This window comes from Formica exsecta, unplaced genomic scaffold (genome assembly GCF_003651465.1).
Source record: "Formica exsecta isolate Colony F162 unplaced genomic scaffold, ASM365146v1 scaffold213, whole genome shotgun sequence".
NCBI classification, from domain to species: domain Eukaryota; kingdom Metazoa; phylum Arthropoda; class Insecta; order Hymenoptera; family Formicidae; genus Formica; species Formica exsecta.
In genome coordinates, this window is record NW_021849428.1 from 37,848 (window position 1) to 59,873 (window position 22,026).

At 27.1% G+C, this 22,026-nt stretch overlaps 2 protein-coding genes across 3 annotated transcripts in view; both read right to left on the reverse strand.

Annotated features, from left to right (window-relative positions):
• Nucleotides 1–9,279, reverse strand: part of LOC115235228 (G-protein coupled receptor Mth2-like) — a 14,145-nt gene extending 4,866 nt beyond the window's left edge. Inside the window, exons 1-8 of one of the 2 annotated variants that reach the window (XM_029806874.1) lie at nt 7,009–9,279; nt 6,881–6,911; nt 6,393–6,445; nt 6,215–6,300; nt 3,339–4,227; nt 2,776–2,854; nt 1,640–1,824; nt 1,379–1,544 (exon numbers count right to left, since the gene is read on the reverse strand). In XM_029806874.1, coding sequence (XP_029662734.1) covers nt 1,379–1,544; nt 1,640–1,824; nt 2,776–2,854; nt 3,339–4,197 — 1,289 coding nt within the window. In that variant the 5' untranslated portion in view covers nt 4,198–4,227; nt 6,215–6,300; nt 6,393–6,445; nt 6,881–6,911; nt 7,009–9,279. Of the gene's footprint in view, nt 1–1,378; nt 1,545–1,639; nt 1,825–2,775; nt 2,855–3,338; nt 4,228–5,400; nt 5,898–6,214; nt 6,301–6,392; nt 6,446–6,880; nt 6,912–7,008 lie in introns of those variants that run through there. The other variant, XM_029806875.1, reaches the window with a different exon arrangement.
• An 8,799-nt stretch (nt 9,280–18,078) lies between these two features.
• LOC115235214 (ester hydrolase C11orf54-like) overlaps nt 18,079–22,026 on the reverse strand; it is a 4,954-nt gene continuing 1,006 nt past the window's right edge. Inside the window, exons 2-7 of the mRNA XM_029806845.1 lie at nt 21,907–21,989; nt 21,707–21,805; nt 20,611–20,792; nt 20,108–20,399; nt 18,717–18,919; nt 18,079–18,650 (exon numbers count right to left, since the gene is read on the reverse strand). Coding sequence (XP_029662705.1) covers nt 18,456–18,650; nt 18,717–18,919; nt 20,108–20,399; nt 20,611–20,792; nt 21,707–21,805; nt 21,907–21,976 — 1,041 coding nt within the window. The 5' untranslated portion in view covers nt 21,977–21,989 and the 3' untranslated portion in view covers nt 18,079–18,455. The remainder of the gene's footprint in view (nt 18,651–18,716; nt 18,920–20,107; nt 20,400–20,610; nt 20,793–21,706; nt 21,806–21,906; nt 21,990–22,026) is intronic.

Genomic DNA, 22,026 nt, shown 5'->3' on the forward strand with positions numbered 1-22,026 from the left:
ATACCAACCATCCTTGAATGATACTCTATCCATGTAAAAAAAATTTAATCCGATATCTCAAAAATTGCGGAAGTTAGAGGTTGTACAATATATTGCGTACATACATACATACATACACACATACACACATACATACATACATACAGACATTTTTTAGGAATAAGATTTTTCGACGTTTTGGAACACTCTAAACACATCGGCATAGAAAACTCGAAAAAAAATTTTGCCACGAAAACAAAGCTTTCTCTATGAGGAAGCAAAAAATTAGGGAACATTTTTCATACTCTAGAAATTGAGCTACACATATTTTCAAATCGCTGAAACTCAGTGAAAAATCATTAAACAAAAAATTTTAAAAACATTTTAAAGCTTGAAGTTTTAACTTTAACGCTTTATCGGTAGTTTTTTAATTTTTTTTGTTTTGTGTGCTTTAAAAAAAAAACATACTATCTTATTTCTTAAAATTACGTATGTTTGACATTCTGCAGCTCGATAAGAAAATTTCTCTCGAGAAATTTAAGTCAAGTTCTATAAACGACATATATCTTTCCTACAAAATACTTTTCTTTTAATTTTCCTATTAATTTTTTCTTTGATCAAATTAGATGACTTTGAAAGAAAGCCTGTATTTTTTAGAAATGTTGTCGATACTCGGTGAAATAGTATCGCAAACAAAAAATTAAAAGAGCATTTTGAAGCTTGAAGTTTCAGCTTTGATGTGACACTGATAATTTTTAAAAATGTTTTACCTCTCTTATCTTTAAAAAATACAAGTTTAATTACAAAATTGTGTAACTCGGTCAAAAAAAAAAAGACGTAAAAAGATTTTTAAAAAGTTTTGTAGGCAAAATGTTGTAATTTATGGAAGTTGATTTAAATTTTTGTAGAATGATTTATGGAGCTACATAGTATCAAAAATACGTAATTTTTAGCAACAAAACAATATGTTCTTTTCTTAAAGCACAGAACAAGAAAGATAAAAAAATTCTAAAAAACAACCGATAGCGCGTTAAAATTCAAGAAATTTCAAGCTTCAAAATGCTTTTTTAATTTTTTGTTTAATGGTAATTTTTCGCCAAATTTTAGTGATTTGAAAATCGCCCAACTTTTAGTTTATTAAAAGTGTTTTCTATTTTTTTTTGGAGTGGTGTATATTTTTTTAAAGATTATGTAAGTAAAAAAAAAAGAAGAAAAAAAAGAATGACACAAAAAAGATGTTGCTTATAAATAATCATCTCTTTCTTCTATCAGAAATGCAGATCCATCGATTATTATGTAATATTGTTAGTAGAGATGTTGGTAAAAAAATATGTTGGCAAAAATATCATAACAAGATAGCATTAACACATCATTGATACAAGAATATCTAAATACAGACCATTTCTTATTGTCATTATATCTCTTGCTTTCCGAATTTGTGAAACGATTGCATGTTTCCTTTTCGTAGCGCGCGATTTTCAATGCCGTAGAGATGGATAAGCAAATGCTACTAATGATGCAGATACATTTGAGCCCGAAAAAATACAACACAAACGTTCCCTTCCCTGCAAGCATAACATGTAAAGAATTTTTATACTATCTCTCATAGTATATTAAAATGCGGTATTAATAGAATTATTTGTCAGAGACGTCCATTCACCATCAAACCAGCAATCTCCTTTGCGAAATCCCGGTCGCATAATCTCCGGCAAATCTTCGGAAACATAATCCATAATAACACTGATAATAGCAAAGATAAATGGTAAACCGTACGCAAAGATCGCGTAAAACCCCAACTTTCTCTTTTCTCGTTGTTTTACGTTTCTTTGTAATGAACTGAATCCTCTGCAAAACGAAATTTTTACATCATATTTACCCAAAAATAGAAAAAAAATTACGATGTAAATGCACATTAAAATAATGTTTGTTTTTAATCGAAACTTTCTCGAAAATCCGTTCTACAAAAATAGATTACATAATACGACAAACCACACGACTAAACTATCATGAAAAATGGCTTAATATTTGTATCACAATCAGAAACTATCATATATTTATATAATGTACAGACACGACAATGGTAATCTTAATTTTAATTAAGTTGCAAATTTTTGATAAAAAAAAATTTAAAATCTATTATTATTCAAAAGTTATCGTAATATATATTATGTATTGCCTTATTGTTGCACATGAAAGAGAAAATAATTCAAATATTAAGTTTATAAAATAAAAAAATTTTTTTTTAAATTCAAGGAAGGTTTATTACGTTATACATATTGTGAATTATTATAGATCAGGTAATAATATTTTACAAACATTTCATAATGTTCATTAACTAATATGTCACTTTTGCTTTCAAAAATTTAATTGGATTTTACAAAATAAAAACTAATAAATAAAAAATTAAAAAACTAACTAATCGTTTGTAATCCTTCATGCAATAACAGAAATCTTCCAAAAAACAGTTTATTTGAAATCATAATTATTATATTTAAACTCTAAACTTATAGTATCATAAGCCAAGTAGTTGTTTACATAATCACACAACAATATAACACGAGAAAAGATTCTGTTTGATTAATTTAAACGTTGTATCATTCCTCCCGTTTTTGTTTTTACATATTGATATATAATATAATATAAAACACTTTTATATGTTACGTAAATTTATATTGTCGCATTATGTTATACAATATAAATCAATTCTACTAAAAGTAAATTAAGATGAAGCAAATTAAACATATAAAGTAAATATAATATAATGTATAGTGTAACATGAAAAACTTGACAACTTACCTAAATGTCCACCACGTGTCAAAACTCATTATATTTAGCCAGAAAAGGCTTATTAAAAAACAAAAGTAGATGAAAAAGGCTGTAAAAATGGAATAAAGAATATTTTAATCATTGAGCGCCTATTAAAACGCAGATCGGACTCATAGTTATCATTTTGTTTCTTCGTTAAAAAATAGATTTATTCTAAGTTTCTGCACTAAAATTTTATAGCCATATTAACATATTAGATAAATGCGTACTGATATTAAATTAAATAATATTTCAATTCAAAAGATAACTCTGCAAAATTTTAAAATACAAAAAAATATATTTATGGAGGCCAACTTTATATAGCTTGATTATTTAAAATCATATATATTAAAGTTATATATATTAGAGTGTATACCTAAAATTCAGATTTTACTTGCTATTAATTCTTGCATTTTTAAGATTTTAATAAATTATATATATATTCAAGTTATTAAAAAGAATAATTAATATGCGAATATACACTAGTACTAGTATGTCTGATAAATATATACGCTACACTGATTGCATAGTTATATGATTTAGATATACTATACCGATTGTAACACAGGCGGAATAATGTATAGCATCCGCTTTGATTAGAACATTAACAATATCAATTGTGTATGCGACAGTCATTGCACCGCTGTAATTGCGCAACATGAAGCCATGTACGTTTCGGAGCTCTGGCAATATGGAGTACACTACAAATATTGACATCAAAAATGGTATAGACACTATATTAGAGTACACATGTAGAATTTGTGCATTTTTCACATAATTATCGTCTTTAGTCGACGAGTTATTAGATTGCATTCTGAAGATCTCGTTAGAAGTCTCTAAGCAGGTGATCACTTCGTATTTATTCCCATCGTCCACGATGGCGAGACAGTATGATGTCGATTTCGCAAATATTTTAAAATAAGATAAATAGAGAGAACCATTGGCAAAGAACATGTAATCGTACTGATAACCATAAGGAAGCAGGGAACGTTCTTCATTCTGGCATGGATCGTAGACGACTAGCTGAAACAATTCGCCCACCGTTTTATTTTCGCTCTGCATCGAATCGTTCGTGTATCCGTACACATGCGGTAAGATGTATTTATTTCCTTCAGAAAGGCATTCATTATCAACCAGACGATCACCGAGAGGACAGCATAGCTGAATGCAAGTAATATTGTAACATTTTTCGTATGGAATGATGTTACTTATATCGCTATCTTTACTGGAGTTTTCAAAGGATTCGTGTGATGTAGAATCGTTCCTCTCTTCATTTCTCAAGTTTTCATAAATTTCCTGTGACGAGAAGTTGCTTTCATGGTTGACATTTCTTGAATTGCGAGGTTCCATTGATGACGAAGCAACGAGAAAAAAAAGCGCGCAATACCAAAACGCCAAATTTTTTTCACACATCGTTGACTTTTTGATGCGCCGAATTTATACCTGGAAAATACATATTTGATTTTTTTTCTGACAGTAATTTTATACTTAGGTATTCAATCGCGACGATATGCAAACTGCGGCTGGAAAAATATACTAATATTGTTAATCTGCCATGGTTTGATCGTGGCAACTTATTTTTGTCCCAGTCCTCAAGATCGAAGAAGCCGAGGGGCTATTCATTCAGGAAATCATTGAAGCACTCCGGTATAAAATCAAAATCGACATCACGAGAAATCGGTTAAAATTGGAAAAAAATCTTTCAAGATCGAAGTCACGAAAATATCATTGAAATAACTTGAAATCAGAATGAAATCTCTGAACTTTTGAAATCAGTATGAAATCACGTAGAATCAGAAATGATTTCAAAAATCACTGATCGGATCGTATGAAATCACATTAAATCACATGGTTTTCTAATTGCTTGAAGTATTCATGAAATCAATAAAATCATTTGAAATCGACTTCAATCTGAAATCATTTGTTCATCGCATTCACTAGTGCATAGCCCCTTGGAAGAAGCTGCTTTTATTTCGAAGGATCTATTCTCGCGAATGCATGTCAGGAAGTGAATTGATGTCGATAGAACAGCACTTTGATAAAACAAATTACGTAAGGGTCAAAACGGTGATGTCATAATAGGAGCAATTGTTAAGCTCTTTTATGTGAATGGTATTGGTTTTTTTTTTTTAGAACCTATAATTTAAAAAATGAATGACATGCATGAATGTTTGATTTTTATATTTGATTTTAAAAGCTTTTAATAGTTTTATATTTTAACACATACATGTATATACAATATAAATATATACATATAGATTTTGCCTTGTAATAATCAAAATTAGTCATTACGCCTAAATCTGCGAGAAATATTTATTTTTCACTCTTATAATTATCGATTTCTTTAAACCCTCCACATATGTCCATTTTGATATAATCAACAATTTAGGAACAATTTTTGAAAATCCAAGGATATAGAATAATAAACAAACCAATCGAGCTTCGTGTCACATAGGTTAATTTCATGTCCGAAATTTTGAATAAATAAAAAATTGTATGTTAAAATTATGCGTGCATTTGTTTTTATATCAGTTGCAAACATTTATTTTTATATAAGTTGCATGAAATAAATATAATTAAGTACAAGTATACAAATATGTAATAACAAGAAATTACCATTTTTCTTTCTTTTTCGGCGAAATCTCCTAAGATTGATCCGGTTTTATTCTGTTATCGTTGATAATATTATGATAGATTTTAGTTATCTTACTAGATTCAATAAAACTTTCTCTACTATTGCATCCGATTTCAACTTCTCTTTTCGAGTCGAACGAAAAAAGAACATGCCCGCACAAACGAGAAGATGCGACTACCGAGGACGACGAGTCGTCGATAGTTTTGAGCAAACAGTCTATCTACTACTATAAAACTATATACATAAAACAAATACATATACAAGATAAAATTCCATTAGCATACTTTTCCAGACGGCCAAGCAGCGAAATAAAGTAAACTGTTGACTGTCTTTCTTTTTAGATATTTAATGCTTAAATGAGAAAAGAGCCATTATATTTTTTTAAATACCACTAAAGTGGAAAATATGTATATTGATTCGCAGCAACAGCCAAATGACATGAATTTTTAGCTATATTATTTTGTAAATTTATATTACATTTAAATTTTAGTTATTTAATTATTCAGCAGAAAATTTTTTTTTTGAAAGCAGTTGTAATCGATAACACATGCTTAAGTAAAATTTTATTTTACTAAAAATTTATCAATCTTATTCATTATCTTTAAACTACAAAAAAATATTGGGTGGAGTTCCGAATAGGTGAACCCTCCGATTTTTTTGAAACTACACTATTTTTTGTATTTTTGAACGCTGATTACGAATATGATAATGAAAATTTGCGACAAGGTCATTTTCAAGGTCAAAACAAAAAAACTGAAAAAATATGATAGAGAGAAAGCAAGAGAGAGAACTTACTGTTATTCGCCATAACTTGTATTCCGCTTCGCTCAATATAATGATGTCTGCCAATATAAAAACCAGTTTGAACGTGAAGTTTTTCTCTTAAACAGTCATATCATGACTATTTATTTGATTGGAAATTAAAAATAGCGATAGGTCAGATGGTGTTGATCCGATTTAATTTCATACTCACTTTTGATTTTCGACGAGAAGAAGACATCTTCCGCAAAAGATTGCATTAAATTTCTTGAAATAACGTGAAATTAATATTAAAAATTATATTAGAGAAAGTTTATATGATTTTTGCATTATCGTTAATCTTAAAGATTAGACAATTCCACGTGCAAAAAATCGTACTCATATATGACTGATTTATATGATATTTTTGTTAGTTGGAAAATAAATATGGTAAAGTGTATCTATTTTGGAATATAATAATGTATATATATTTGTACTATATATTTTTTTCTATCGTGCTATTATAAGATAGAACATGCAGCTCAACGTAAAGTAAATTTTATATAATATTTAAACAGTTTGTTTAGACAAAAATAGAGGATGTAACAAAATAAATCAATTTATTGTGAGCATAAAAATAAAAATCTAAGATTTAAATTTGAATAATGTTATAATAATCTTATAATAATAAATTTTTATTAAAATTATAAAATAATTATTTACCTTACTAGAATTACGAACTTTTTATTGCAATCTATGGTATAAATAAATTAGTTTATTTTTATTTGATATATGTATAATAACATTGGCTTATTGTAATTTCATTTCAATTGTTTTTTATATATTTATACCTTGATATTTGTACCTTGATATTTGTACCTTTTTTCTAAGAGTAAAATCAGAATCATGAACCGAGAACATGTCGGCGCCATTGGAACCATCATCACTATCTTTGATATTCTATAAAAATAATGATTTATGTGCTGATGCGCGTCATGTGAAATATGGACATTTTCAAACCGGATCTTACGTAACATTTACTCAGCTATTAAGACATATTATACCATCTATAAAATAAGTTTAAAGAATAAATGAGATTTTCTTTCATCCGTATTTGATTAATCGTTTTTTGAAGTAAATTCTTCGATTGTATCATATACTTAATATAAGTAACAGATCTTTATTATTTGCCTCTTTTCTAATAATTATGTAAAATCGTAATTAATAATGTTGTCATGTTCAAATCAATAAACTAACGATATCATCAACTTTGCTTTCGCAATTCCGATAAAAACGAAACTAATATTGACTATGATCTGACAATAAATTTAATATAAAAAGAGAAAAACCATTTTTCTCCAAATAATTTTAAGCGTCCAAAAGTTGATAATGTTCCGAAAAGATCTCGCGTTTTGATTTCGCGCACTTGAATACGTTGCTTCGTCTTCCAAGCATCAGCTAAACTCCACAAGCAACGAAAAAATATATGACAATTTGGCGATACGATACGAGCTTGACGAGAATTCTATAACAACATATAGCGACGAAACGGAAACGTTGCGTTATGATTTGTACAAAAACAAGGATAGTTTGGAGGAGTATCAATTCGGACAGATTCGGATTCCATAAAAAATCATAAACAAACTCAACAAAAATCAACAGTAAGAAAAATTCCATGTCACAGGAAATCTATAGAAACTTGATGAGAATTAAAGGCAAAAATGATTCCACATCGTATAAGTTCTATAAAACTTCTAATGAAGGTGACGATAAATACAACATCGTTCCATATGAGATATGTGCCAATATTACTTGCACTCTACTCTGCTGTCCTCTTGGCAATCGCCTAATCGATGACGATTGCATCTTCTTAAAAAATAAAATTCTTTCTTTTTTTTTTGCCAAACATGTACGGATACTTGGACGATTTGTTGCAGAACGAAAATAAGAGGATAAACGAATTTTTTACCTAATAATTCACGATCCGTGCCGGAAGAATAAACACACTTTGCTTGATTCCAACTATAGAAACCATTCGAAATATATTCGAAATATATGTTTTTCACTAATGGTTCTCTGTATCTTCTTTATTATCATATATTCGTAAAATCAAAATCCTATTGTCTGTCTATCATGTATCAGAATAAGTTTGATAGTTTCTTTTTGCCGGGAATATTTCTGGTGCACATTATACTGCCAGAGCTTCGTAACACACACAGCGTCATACTGCGCAGATACAGCAGTTTGATGATTGCTGCACACATTCTTAATATTACGGGAAATCTAATCAAAAGAAGAAATCTGTCGCCTTTCTTCATCTGTGTTACAATTATATACTCAATAGTATACTCAAATCATATAACAATAAAATCAATGCAGCTCTTATAAGGCGTATTAGCATGCACTTGCGCATTAAATATTGTCTAATTATAAAACTTAAAATAAAATTAAACTTCTAATGATAAAACTTAAATGAAGTCCGAAATCTGAATTATTGTTATTTTGAAATCTTAAACATAGATTAACGCAAGAAAACATAGCTTTAATTTTCGAATAAAAAATATTGCTCATTAAAGATTGATTGTATTAGATGAAGCTTTTACATCACTTTTTACTTATCTGCAAGAAACTTATTTTCTCGCCAAGACCATATCTCCTGATATAGTAATGCAAGTGCTCGAAGATGTTGCATGCGTTATGCATCAAGCTTTTGAATCATCGATGATATTCCCGACGCGAATTTGCAAAACCAAACACGAATACAACGCTTTGATATGAAGACTGAATTATTAGTTGCATTTGAGAGCATCTCTATTGTCAATCTAAAGAATCGGAATAAGAATATTTCAGCCAAAGATGGGAGAGCTGCTCGTTCCGGTGATAATCAAAAAGCTAAGATCATTAAAGATGACAGTAAGGTGTTTTAATAGCAGACAGTTTGGACATTGAGCGAAAGAATGCAAACAAAAACCGAGAGAGAGAGAGAGAGAGAGAGAGAGAGAGAGAGAGAGGCTTGTTTGTGCGGCGAGACAGGACATGTTTTAAAAGAATGCCTTAAAAATGTAATATAATAATGTAATATATAAAACAAAAAATTATTAATTAAGTATGCAATAAAAATGTTACTCAGAAATCAACTAATAGTTCTTTTAATATAAAAATAAATTTAATTGATAAAAAATAATAATAAATAACATAAAAAAATGTTGATAAGCTTGAAAGAGTCGATAAATTCATGAGCCTACGTTATGTTAGGTAATTTTAAATCAGTTTACAATTTTTATACAGATCTTGTTTTGTTCAAAAATTAAATTTAAAAAAATTAAATTTAAAAAAAACGTTTTTTTTTTTAAAAAATCACTCCCGACTGCTGCCAACAAAAGCCCAACACCTAAATATTAAAAAAACATTTTAAAAAATATAATATAAAAATAAAATAAAAAAATTTGCTTAGAAAAGTTTGAAATAATATCTATTATTATATTATTATTATTACATATTTAGTATAATATAAAGTATAAGAAATCACACAAATAACTTTATTTGAAGTATTATTTATTGTTAATTTGAATTTATTCTTATAACATGTTTATTTAAATAAGAAACTTATGAGCAAAAGATGATATCAAACTATGTAGTAGTTATTAAGAACTAAAACCATAACCGATCCGAGCTCGGTGAAACGCATACCCCCTCCGTTTTTTGCCAACCTGCGGTTGGCAGCAGTCGGGAGTAAAAATAGAAATATACAACGCAGTACTTCGCTGAGCAAAGACTTATTTGAGCGTTTATTTAAATTTTTGTTATTATAGTATTCCATACCAAATATCACTTTCCTAATGCTGCTAAATTCATCTTGTTAAAAAAAAAAAAAGATTTCTTATAAATCCAAAATTCCGCAAAGAATAACACTTTTTTGTTTTCTTTTCTTTTTTACATATTCATCCTTGCCTCTTTTTGCAAACATATAGTTATTTATAAATTTTTTTTTTTTTTTAATTTTACGCAACCGTATTCCATTAGCAAACAAATGTGATCATTAATGCTATAAGAGCATTTCGATAATTATTTCAATATTTTACATAAGTATCTTGTCAGCATATTTTAACTTTTAAGTAAAAAACAAGTGACGTATCTATTATGCAATTTATCTGTATTATTTGATAAATTAAAGATAATCAATAGATTGAATTATAATGATATACCTAATAATTTTGTTAAGCTAAAAACAAGCAAATATTTTTTTCATATTTATATATTCATATGAAGACGTACAGTAATTTTTACAAGACAGTTACATTTTGAAAAATAAGTTATATATGTATTTTAAAAAATTAGTTGTATATGCAGTAATTTCCTGATTATTATATAATTTATAATTTAAATTTGAGGCCAATGTTTTAAATTATAAATATGCAATACATAATAAAGATTATATTATTCTAGCCGTGACTTTTTTTATTATATATAATATTTTCTTTATAATTATTATTTGTATGTGCATACATGCGTATTGTGTTGCCTGTGTTAAATCCTCGAGAGAGAAAAGTGATGTAATGGTTTAACACAATCATTTCATTTAAATGGATTTGAATAGACAAATTTCCACGTTTTACCCTATCGCTCAGTATTCAATGTGAAAATTACATACTATCTCTTACTAGCAAGTCCAAAAATAATTTTCTTGAACCGTATAACAGCTTACAAAAATATACTAAGATATGTGAAAAAAATTCAAGTTTGACATTGATATAGCATAACGAAGTCACAAGGAGAAGCGTATCATAAATTATTCAGAATTTGACGAACATGTACTACTCATCAAAAATCATAAATTTGTGTAATTAAAATAAGAAAGCTTTTTCTTTAAAAATATAACAATAGAAATATGTGAATATAATAATACAAATAATATATAGTGATATACCATACAGGAGTATTTTATTATATTATTTTCATATAATGTAATAATTTTTTTACAGTTTATTATTGACTTGATTAATAAGTTTATTTTATAACTTGCACTAAAGTACATTTTTTTATAATAATGGAAAGAAAATATTTAAAAGATATAATACAAAAACATGAAATAACTCTCAAATTAAAAAAATAAAAATGGGTAAAATGTAATAAAAAATAAAAATGAGAAATATATAATAAAAAATAAAAAAGGAAAATACATAAGATATCTTAAAGAAAAGCTATATAATTTAACATTAGAATTTATAAATATAAACAATGAATCAATAATTGCATCAGTAATACTATTTTAATTAAAATTGAGTGCGAATTGTGTCAGATGGTATGACATCGGTAAAATCTATCAGTTCAGCGTAACTAGATCGTGGATTGACACACGATTAAATATTCTCGCAGGATAAAAATATCCCAAATATTCTACTGGGTCCATCAATTCGATATCCGTGTAAAAGTATCCATCTGCTGCTCCGTTAGAGAAAAAAACGTGAAAATGGGTTTCAGTAAGCCCATATACCTAAAAACACAGCTTATAAATATTTATGATTATATTACTTTTAATTTTTAAGCATTTGGACATTACATTTAAATCAGAAAGTTTACAAACATCTTCATAAATCTGGTTACTGCTAAGAAGTGTGCCAACCGCTACCAAAGGTGCATCTAACAATAAGTCACAATAATGAAGCCAATAATGGATATTTGTTGCGTCTGTTAACACGGTACTCCATTCATGTGGCATAACTGGTGCCTTGCTCTTCCACTTTTCATCACAAATATGCCACCTAAGCTTGCGAGAACAAATATGAAAACAATTGTTTATTTATAGTTTGTTGTATAAAAAAAGATAAAAAAAGGTAAATATTATATTATGTCTCCATATGTTAATTTTTCCTATATACATATATAACAAGAAACTACACTAAAGTACTTTACTTTAAATTTGACGAGATTTTGACGTTGTTGGAACAGATGAAAGTATAAGAGATATGTATTTTTTCAAACGTTTTTTTTTTTCATTTGTTTAGATATAAGAATGATCATCTAAATATATCTTATATATTTGATTTTTTAATCAAATAATCACCAAAATTGTATAAAATACAAAAGATAAAAGAAGTTAGATTATTATATCTCTATGTTAATTTCGGTAAATATGCATATTAGGTTACACCTCACCGATGACTTTGACCTTGATATATGTTGTCAAGGACCCTGAGTAACTTTTCTTTATAACTTAACCGGCGGTCTCTTATAGTTTCTGAGATATTTAAAGTTATGATTTCACAATTTTAATGATTTTTCTATTTTAAAATAAAGAAAGATAAAGGTTGTTTACATTGTATTTATGTAGATCAGACGTGAAAAATATGCGTCCACGCATATACTTCCCCATCCACACAACAATTGTGGGGCGAACTTTGCTTTGTTTTGTAAAGTATATGCGTGCACACAATGGGTTCCGCCCCTTCTACGGGGGGGCTCCACTTCCGGAAGACATAACCTAACCCAAACTAAATTTTAGTTTTAAATCAGAAATAGGTTTGGATTAGGTTATATCTTCCGGAAGTGGAGCCCCCCCGTAGGGGGAGGCGGAACTCACTGCATCCACGCATATACTTTCTCATCCATGCAACAATTGTGGGGCGGACTGTCTCTCTGTCTCTATATTATTACCCAAATGTTAACTTTAAAAATCTCAGAAACTATAAGAGACCGCCGGTTAAGTTATAAGGAAAAGTTACTCAGGGTTATGTCCTTGACAACATATGTCAAGGTCAAAGTCATCGGTGAGGTGTAATCTAATATGCATATTTACCTTAATTTCTCCAAACAAGAAACTATACTGAAGTGTCTTGCTCTAAATTGATGAAATTTTGATGTTGTAGAACAGATAAGATGTGATATATAAATATAGGTAAATAAAGATAAAAGATATATTTGATTTTGTTCGAACAATGACTACTCTAAAGGATGAAAATTATTATAAAATATAAGATTAGAATGTACATTAAATACGCTAAAACTTTTAGTCTTTTGTATTTTACACATTCAAAATGACTGTTAAAATGTTGATAAAATTAGATATTTTGTAATAAAAGTAAACAGAATAGAATTAATTAAACTTTATATTATAAAAACTTGTCATTTTTATTATCAGTTAAAATGCAATAAGAGTATGTAGATTCTTAAAAATATAAGAAACAAATTTTTTAGAAAAACCTGAAAATACGGCTAGCTATAAAGCAAACAATGTTTTATATAAAGTTATTTAGCTTTATACAACGCATCTCATTTTTCATATTACTTTTTGTCAACTAAACATTTTAAATAATTTGTAAGAATTTATTCTACAATTTTTTTATTGTTATTAAACACATGTACATAAGTCAGCTTTGTATATAATTTAACATCTGCATAATAATATTAAAACAATATTTAAAATATTTGTAAAATTAATTTTATGTTATAAAAATTATTCAAAACTCATATCTAACAAAATATTATAACCATTGCAATAGATGCTCTGATTAAAACTAAATAAATTTTATATAAAATAGTTTTTGTCGCTATTCAACTAGCCAAGATTTTTTACAGATTTTTTTCTTCTCTCATAATATTTATTTTTTATAAGTTAAGATATTCTTATATACATATACATAATCTTTTTACATCGAATAAAATAACAAAAGTTTTGTTTCTAAAAAATAAAGTTAAATTATTATATTCTGTCTTTTCATTATAAAATAATAAGCTGTTTAGTTTTTAGCAATTTGTCAATGTGATCACACTATACTTGCAAAGAGGGAGAAAGGGCCTTGACTCTGGTTCAAAATTAGATGTACTGCCTACTAGGCCAATATTACATTTTTCGTACGACAAACTTTTTAAGCATATTGATTGGCTGCAAAATAGAAACTTTCTTGAGTCTCTAGAAATTAGCTAATCAATGCGCTTAAAAAGTTTGTCGTACGACAAATGTAATATCGGCCTTAGAATTGATAGGATTTTTCTATTATAAAAAAAAATATTGGATTATGTATTATTTCTCTCACTAGTTTTGGATAAATACCATTGGAGTATTCCTTAGCAAGTATATACCGTAATGCTGTTAAAAAATGCAAACCAATGCGTTTCTTAGCCCACACTTTAAGAACCTGTCCTAATTTTCCTTCGCTAATGAAGAAATTGTCGTGTGAATAGCAACGAGGATTGGAATCAGTTACCGAGTCTAACGCACATCTTTCCGTTGCTTCATCAAGAAATGCAAGGCAGCTTTGGTTTTTTTATTTCCATATCATCTTTGGTTACTTGTGAGAATGATGCGTTCATAATAAGCTAACAAAAATAACGTTCGTGTAAAATAAATATAAAAGAATGAAACTTTAATATTATAAATTATCAGTGTTATAGCACATAATTAAAACTAATAAATAAATAGAAATCAAGACAAAGCTAAAATAGCAATAAATCATGATGATTAATATTCCATTTTGCATGAAAGTTTCAACAATATACATATATTATACTTCGTTTAATTGAACAGTTGATTGTCGTAGATCAATACTTGATCCAATGATTAAGCCATTACTGGAGTTATTATAAATTTCTTTTATAACTTTTTTAATACTGTATACGAAATTGGATTTCGGGAATGGAAACAGGTACGACATACCACTGATTTTCAAAGTTACCGCATTACCATATAATCATATAAATAAACATTTTATCTTAATGTAAGTTAGACTTTTCTTGTATTTTTTAAATATTTAAAATTCCAAAAACGAATTTCTAAATAATTTCATCAAAATCCGTAAAGGCAACGAAGGTATAGATTGTTGCCTGTATATGTATATGTATTGCTAGATGTCGTGTAAATTCTACATATTTTATATATTTTCGAATACAGAAAGAGATAGAAAAGAATCTCATTATTTTTAATGTCCTTTACAAAAAATTATTAAATTTTTGCTTCCTCATAGAGGAAGATTTGGTTTTGTGACAAAATTTTTTTTCGAGTTTTCTATGCCAATGTGTTTAGAATGTTCCAAAACGTCGAAAAATCATATTCCTAAAAAATGTCTGTATATATGTATGTATGTGTGTATGTATGTATGTATGTATATTATGTTCGCAATATATTGTACAACCTCTAATTTCCGCAATTTTTGAGATATCGGGTTAAATTTTTTTACATGTATAGAGTATCATGCTATAACTTTCAGAAAATTTGAGATATCGGATTAAAGCTTTCTCTATAAGGAAGCAAAAATTGAAAAAACCGCATGCTTAAAACAGCTTAAGCTTTGTAAGATAAAATGATGAGGAAGCAATGTGCAAGTTTCTAATTTGTACAACTCTACTTGTTTTTAGTTCGTATACTTGTACACTCGCTTAAAAATATAATAAATTTTATTCACCTGATGTGGCAAGGTTGAAAGGTTCTTGAGTCAGATCAGAACAATCCACCCATTCGACTGTAGCGTCTACAAAATGGTACCTAAGTCTATTTTGTAGAACTTAATATGCATTAATACATTAATACATGAAATAATATATGTATATGTAAGAAATATATATAATAATAATCGTGTTTTAATTACGAATTAAATAACGAATATTATATATCTACCTCTAGCAAGTTCTTCACGTTCAGGTACAAACAAATCCATTCTTCCCATTGAAAATATTGGAGGAAATATTATTGTTATACGTCTGCATAATACAAAATTGTGTATGAATGTGTATACAAAGCACAAAATCGTTAAATAAGTAGACAATAAAGCTATAATAATTCAAGCATCAGATAATTATAATTTTTTTAATATGGTAGTAAATTTTTAATTATTAGAAAATAGTAATATCGCATAAAAAAATTTTAACGAGCTTCAAAAGTCGATAAATTCACGAGCCTACGTATTATGTTAAATAATTTTAAATTAACGTGTAAGTTTTATGCAAAACTTGTTTCAGAAAAATAAGATATAAAAATATATGTACTTTGTTGAACAAAGTATTTGCAGCACTTATTTAAATTTTTGTTATCAAGGTTTTTAATATTAATTTTCCTAAAACTGCTAATTTCCTCCACTTTGATAAAAAAATTAACTTATTATATACAGAAGTGCGCCCTTTTTGTGTCGCCTTTTTTTTCATATTTCCATTTTTGCCTTTTTTGTTAGCATGTAGCTATTTACGAAGATTTTAATTCAAAATATTACGCAGCTGTATTGCATTAGCAAACAAATGTGATTATTAATGCTAAGAGCATTTTAACAACTATTTTAATAATTTACGAAAGTATGTAGCCAACATGTATTTTAAGATGATAAAAAACAAGTGTGTGTGTGTCTGTGAGATGAGTCTAAATAATGTATAATACTTTTACTTACCGGTATGTATAACAGAGTCTATACTTTATTACATAGATATACGAAGCGATTGACGTATAATAGTAGCCTAGTTAAATTTTGCTAAGAGAAATTATTCTTCTTAGATCCAGTGAGTATTAATACAAAGTACTTTGGAAACAGAATTTGTCGTGTCTGTCTTATCTGACATATAATAAAAACAGACAATGTAAACAAATATAACACCGTAGCTTTTTTTGAAGAAGGAATTTAAGACCAAAATTATTTTATAAGAATCTAAAAAATATTTGAATTTACCAGCCAAAAATATATTATTTTTTAAAAGTTTACATAATGCATTTTTAATAAAACAAAAATACATTTAAAATGTGTTGATTTATAAGCCTGTTTATAAATTAATGATCAAACTGCGATAATAGTACAAAATTTAAAAACACATTAACAGACGATGATCATTTCTATTTTTATTGATATTATGTTATCAAAGACGTACTTTGACGTTATAGATGCTACGCTTCTTAGATCGAATAGATATCAATGTAAAATATGTATTTTAGCAAAAGACCGTTTTATCTAACATGTAATAAAAATAAGCAATGTAGACAAATATAGAACCGTAAGAATCATGAAGAGGTGACTTAGAATCAAAATTTCGTGATATTACAAAGAATGTTTAAATTCACGAATCAAAAATACATTATTTTGAAATTTACATTTTTAATATAACAAAGATATATTGAAAATAGATTAATCAATATACGACTTTATAGAAAATTTAGTTGTAAATTAATGATCAAACTACGATAATCATACAAAATGTAAAGAAACATTAACGGATGATTACAATAAAAAATATTAACAGCGTGCCAATTTATTGATATTATGTTGTCAAAGCAGCAGTTATCTTTAAGCTACCAGAGACTTTACACTATACAGATATACATAAGGAAAAAGAGAACATTTATACAAAACACAAAACATACACAGAATTTAGAGATTTCCGACGAGTATCTCGTACTATTATCGATAAAAATTAAAGTTTAGAATTTATTCTTATATTCTCTTAAAATAGAATGTAATATATTATTTACATAATTATTTGACAAATTCTAAAAAGCGATGTGTATTGAAATAATAAATTTTTCAGATGTTTATTTTTTGTAACTTTTTTTATAACCGATTTTGTATTTTATCGCGATTTTTATACCTATAAAATTATTATTATTATTATTATTATTATTATTATTATTATCATTATTATTATTATTATATATTAATATTATTTTAATACTATGCTATTGTCAACAAAAATATTTACAGAAAACGTTTACATTCTACAAAACAAAATATATCAACTTAAAGAAGTTTACAGAAATTTATTTAGTTTGAAAAAAAATTACAATGTTGGAAATCTTATAAATATGTGTAATATTATTAACGACTGAAAGATTGAAATTCTTTACCATATTATATCACATAAGCATATTGTTAACATATTTTGTTAAATCTTTGAGAAGAAAAATTGATATAATAATGGTTTGATTTAATAATAATATTATTTGAATGGATATACAAATTTTTATATTTAATATCACATCGTTTTAAATTTAATGTAAAAACTGGAATTTTATCAAGCTATAGCTATAAATACACAATGCCTATTTTTTCTAGATTAAAAAAAAATAAAATTAAGAATAATAATAAAAAAATACATAAGATATTATAAGAAAAGAGATAAATTAACATTAAATTTTTAGATATAAACAACGCATAAATCGTATTACCATTAAGCCTATCGCACAATGCTAGGCGATAGCGATAGCGATAGGCAGTATCCAATGAGAGCACTGCTTTTTCGAAAAAGCAATGCTCTCGTTAGATATCGCCTATTGCTATCGCTATCGCCATTACTGGTCTAATTAAAATCGAATTCGAACAATGTCAGTTGGTCACCAGTATAACATTATATCGGTAAAGTCTTGCAGTCCATCGTATCTAGGTTGTGGATCCATATGATAAAACATTTTCGCAGGATGAAAATATCCCAAATACTCCGCATTCGTTGGTTGGATTTCCGTGTGAAAGTGTCCACCTACTCTATTAGAAGAATAGGCGTGGAAATGGCTTTGAGTAAGCCCATATCCCTGAAAATAAATCTTGTAAATACTTATTGAAGTATATTGCTTTTAACTTTTAAGCATTGACATTACATTTTTACCAGCACGTTGACAGGATTTTTCATAATAAGAGCTATCGCTAATAAGCGTGCCAACTGCTATTAAAGGTGCGTCTAAGTCACAATAATGAAGCCAATTATGAATATTCCTCGCCGTTTTTAATTTATCATTCCAAGAATATGGCATGACGTGGTGTCTGGCTCTTCCATTTTTCATCACAAATGTACCACCTAAGCCTACAAGAATAAATATGAATAAAATTCATAATTATAGCTTGTTATACAAAAAAATAGAAAAAGCTAAATTATTACATCTCTATGTTAATTATAACGACAAACTCTACTAATATAAAGTATCTTATATTAAATTTTTGATAAGATCTAGAAGTTATAGAACAGAGATATAAAAATAAAAGTCCCTTTAAACGACCTAATTCGCGACAAAAAAAAAAGAAATCTATTTATCAATATTATGTTGTATTGTATAAAATACAGTAAATATTTTTGAACGTATAAAATATGTACAAATTAAAATATACATATATCAGGATACACGTACAAGTATATACATTAAAATGAGGCATAAAATTATACAAATAGAATAGAATTCTGTTTTGTGAATTTTGTCGCAAATCATAGATTGTTTAAAGAGGCCTTAAAAAGAATATGTATATATCTTTTATAAATGTTTTCCCATTTGTTTAAAAATAGAAATAATTACCTAAATATATCTGGTATATTTGATTTTGGCCGAATAACATCGTAATATTATAATAAAAATATAATAAAACAATACTATAACATGCATTAAATATGCTAAAACTTTAGTCTTTTATGTTTTATATTCTTCTCATTACAAAATAGCGAACTATTTAGTTTCAGCAATTTTTCAATGGTCTCATTCTGTATTTTACAAATATGTATATTGATTCTTGTTCAAAATTAGATGTATTGCCTCTTAAATTTTATAAGTTTGTTATCATTAAAAAAGCGAAAAAATACCTAAATTAAAAGAAAAGAAAGGATAAAATGTTCTTTTTATTTTTAGCTGTTTTGCGACATTCACACATCATGAAAGTTAGCAAAGGGAAATATTTTTAAAGGGAAATATTATTCAAAAATATTTTTAAGTTTTTTGTGTGTCTAATTTATATTTAACTAATATATTTTTTATATGTTACATATATATCGTAAAAGACTATAAAGTTTTAGCATATTTAATGTATTTTGGTATTATTTTATTATATTTTCTATGATTTTGATGTTATTGTGTCAAAATCAAATATACCAAATATATTTAGGTTGTTTCTATTTTTAAACAAATGGGAAAACATTTATAATAAATATATACATATTTTTTAAGGCATCTTTAGGCAATCTATGATTTGCGACAAAATATACATTCCATTATGTAGACTTACTTACCAACCAATTTAGGAGTAATATCAACAGAGTATTGAGAAAGTGTACACTGCATTGCTGTTAAAAAATGAAGACCAGTGCAGTTCTTAGCCTGCACTTTAAGAACCTTTCCCGGTTTTCCTTCGCTAATAAAAAAGTTGCCATGTGGATAGCAAGCAAGATTGCAATTATCAGTTATTGATTCCAATGCACACTTTCCCGTTGCTTGATCTAGAAATGCCAGGCGGCTTTGATTTTTGAGTTTCAATGAATTTCCAGTTGCTCGTGAGCCTGAGAATGACGCGTTCACAAAAAGCTATGACAGAAATAACGTTTGTGTAAAGTAAATATAAAATTATAAAGATTTAATAGCTTACAAAAATAGCAGTTTTGTAGCATAAAATTAAAATTAATAATAAATAAATTAAATAATTACTAATATATAAATAAAAGTCAGAACACAACAAGATAGCAATAAAGCATTAATGGTTAATATTCTGTTTTGTATGAAAATTATGATAATATACCTCGCCTAATTGTTGATTTGATTGTCGTAAACCAATACCTGCTCCGATTACCAAGACATTATTGTAGTTATTATAAAGTTCTTTTAAGATATCTTTGAAATGATAATTGAACATCACTCGCGGGCGTGGAAACAGTTGCGAGATACTACCAATTTCTAAAAGTACCGCATCACCACATAATCCTGTAAAATAAATATTTTATCTTAGTGCGAAATATTTAAGGAATATTCTCAAAATTTGGAAAAATAGATTTTATATACATTTTTAAATGTGTTGTTTGTTAAAAACAGATCTCTAAAAAATTTTTTTATAAAAACTGTTATTTCAGAAGTGGATAAAGCAAACAGAAAATGAAAAACTAAATTCACTAACAAGCAAAAAAAAAGAAAAATTGAGTTTCATAATTAAATTACAATATTTAATTTATATTATTTTAAGCGGAAAAAATCTAATATGCATCGAAGCAGGCCCGTTTTTAAATTGCAAATCGTGCAAAAAAAGAAACATTTTAAAATTAAGAACAGTTTGTCGTATCGGCTTGATATCCTTAATTAGAGTAAGATATATTAAATTGATATTTTTCATGTTACATATATATTTATATTCAAAACGTTATAAGGGTGTTTTTCTGAAAACTATTCTTATACCAATTAACGATTTCTCAAAAAATATTGACCAATTTCAAACTTTTTTTAAATATAAATTACATGTCTGTTGTCCAAACTAAAATTATTATAGCAATTACAATTAAAATTTCTAATAAAAAAACAATATGTGACACTATATATAAACTGTGCCATTTAAAAAATTTTGGAATTGCTTTTATTTTACTTTGGACCATAATTGTATTGATAAGAGTCTTTATTTATTTGCTTTAGACAAAGAAAAGCTGTTAAAATTATGTAACCAATGACTTGTCGTTTAAGTGTTTCCTTCAAATTCATAAAAAAAAAACTAGTTATTTTGTCGTACGTAAATTTACTATGAAAATTTATTAAGTATTAATAATTTGTGCAAAATATTAAAATAATGAAATACTAGATTTTTTGTATATTTGTATATACTCGCTTTATAAAATGTAGTAAATGTTTTTTACCTGATGCGGCAAGATTAAAAGGTTCTTGAGTCAGATCCGGACAATTGACCCATTCAACTGTGGCCTCTGCAAAATGTTGCCTAAGTCCATCTTGTAGACCTTAATAAATACATGATAATATGTATAATATATATATGTAGCAAATGTAAAAAATAGTCGTATTTTAATAACAAATTAAATAACTATGATTATATATTTACGTTTAGCAAGTGCTTCACTTTCAGGTACGAACATTTCCGTCTCTGTTATTTCAACCAAGGAAGTAGGCATTATCGTTATACGTCTGCAAAATGTACAATTTGTGTGTATATATATATATA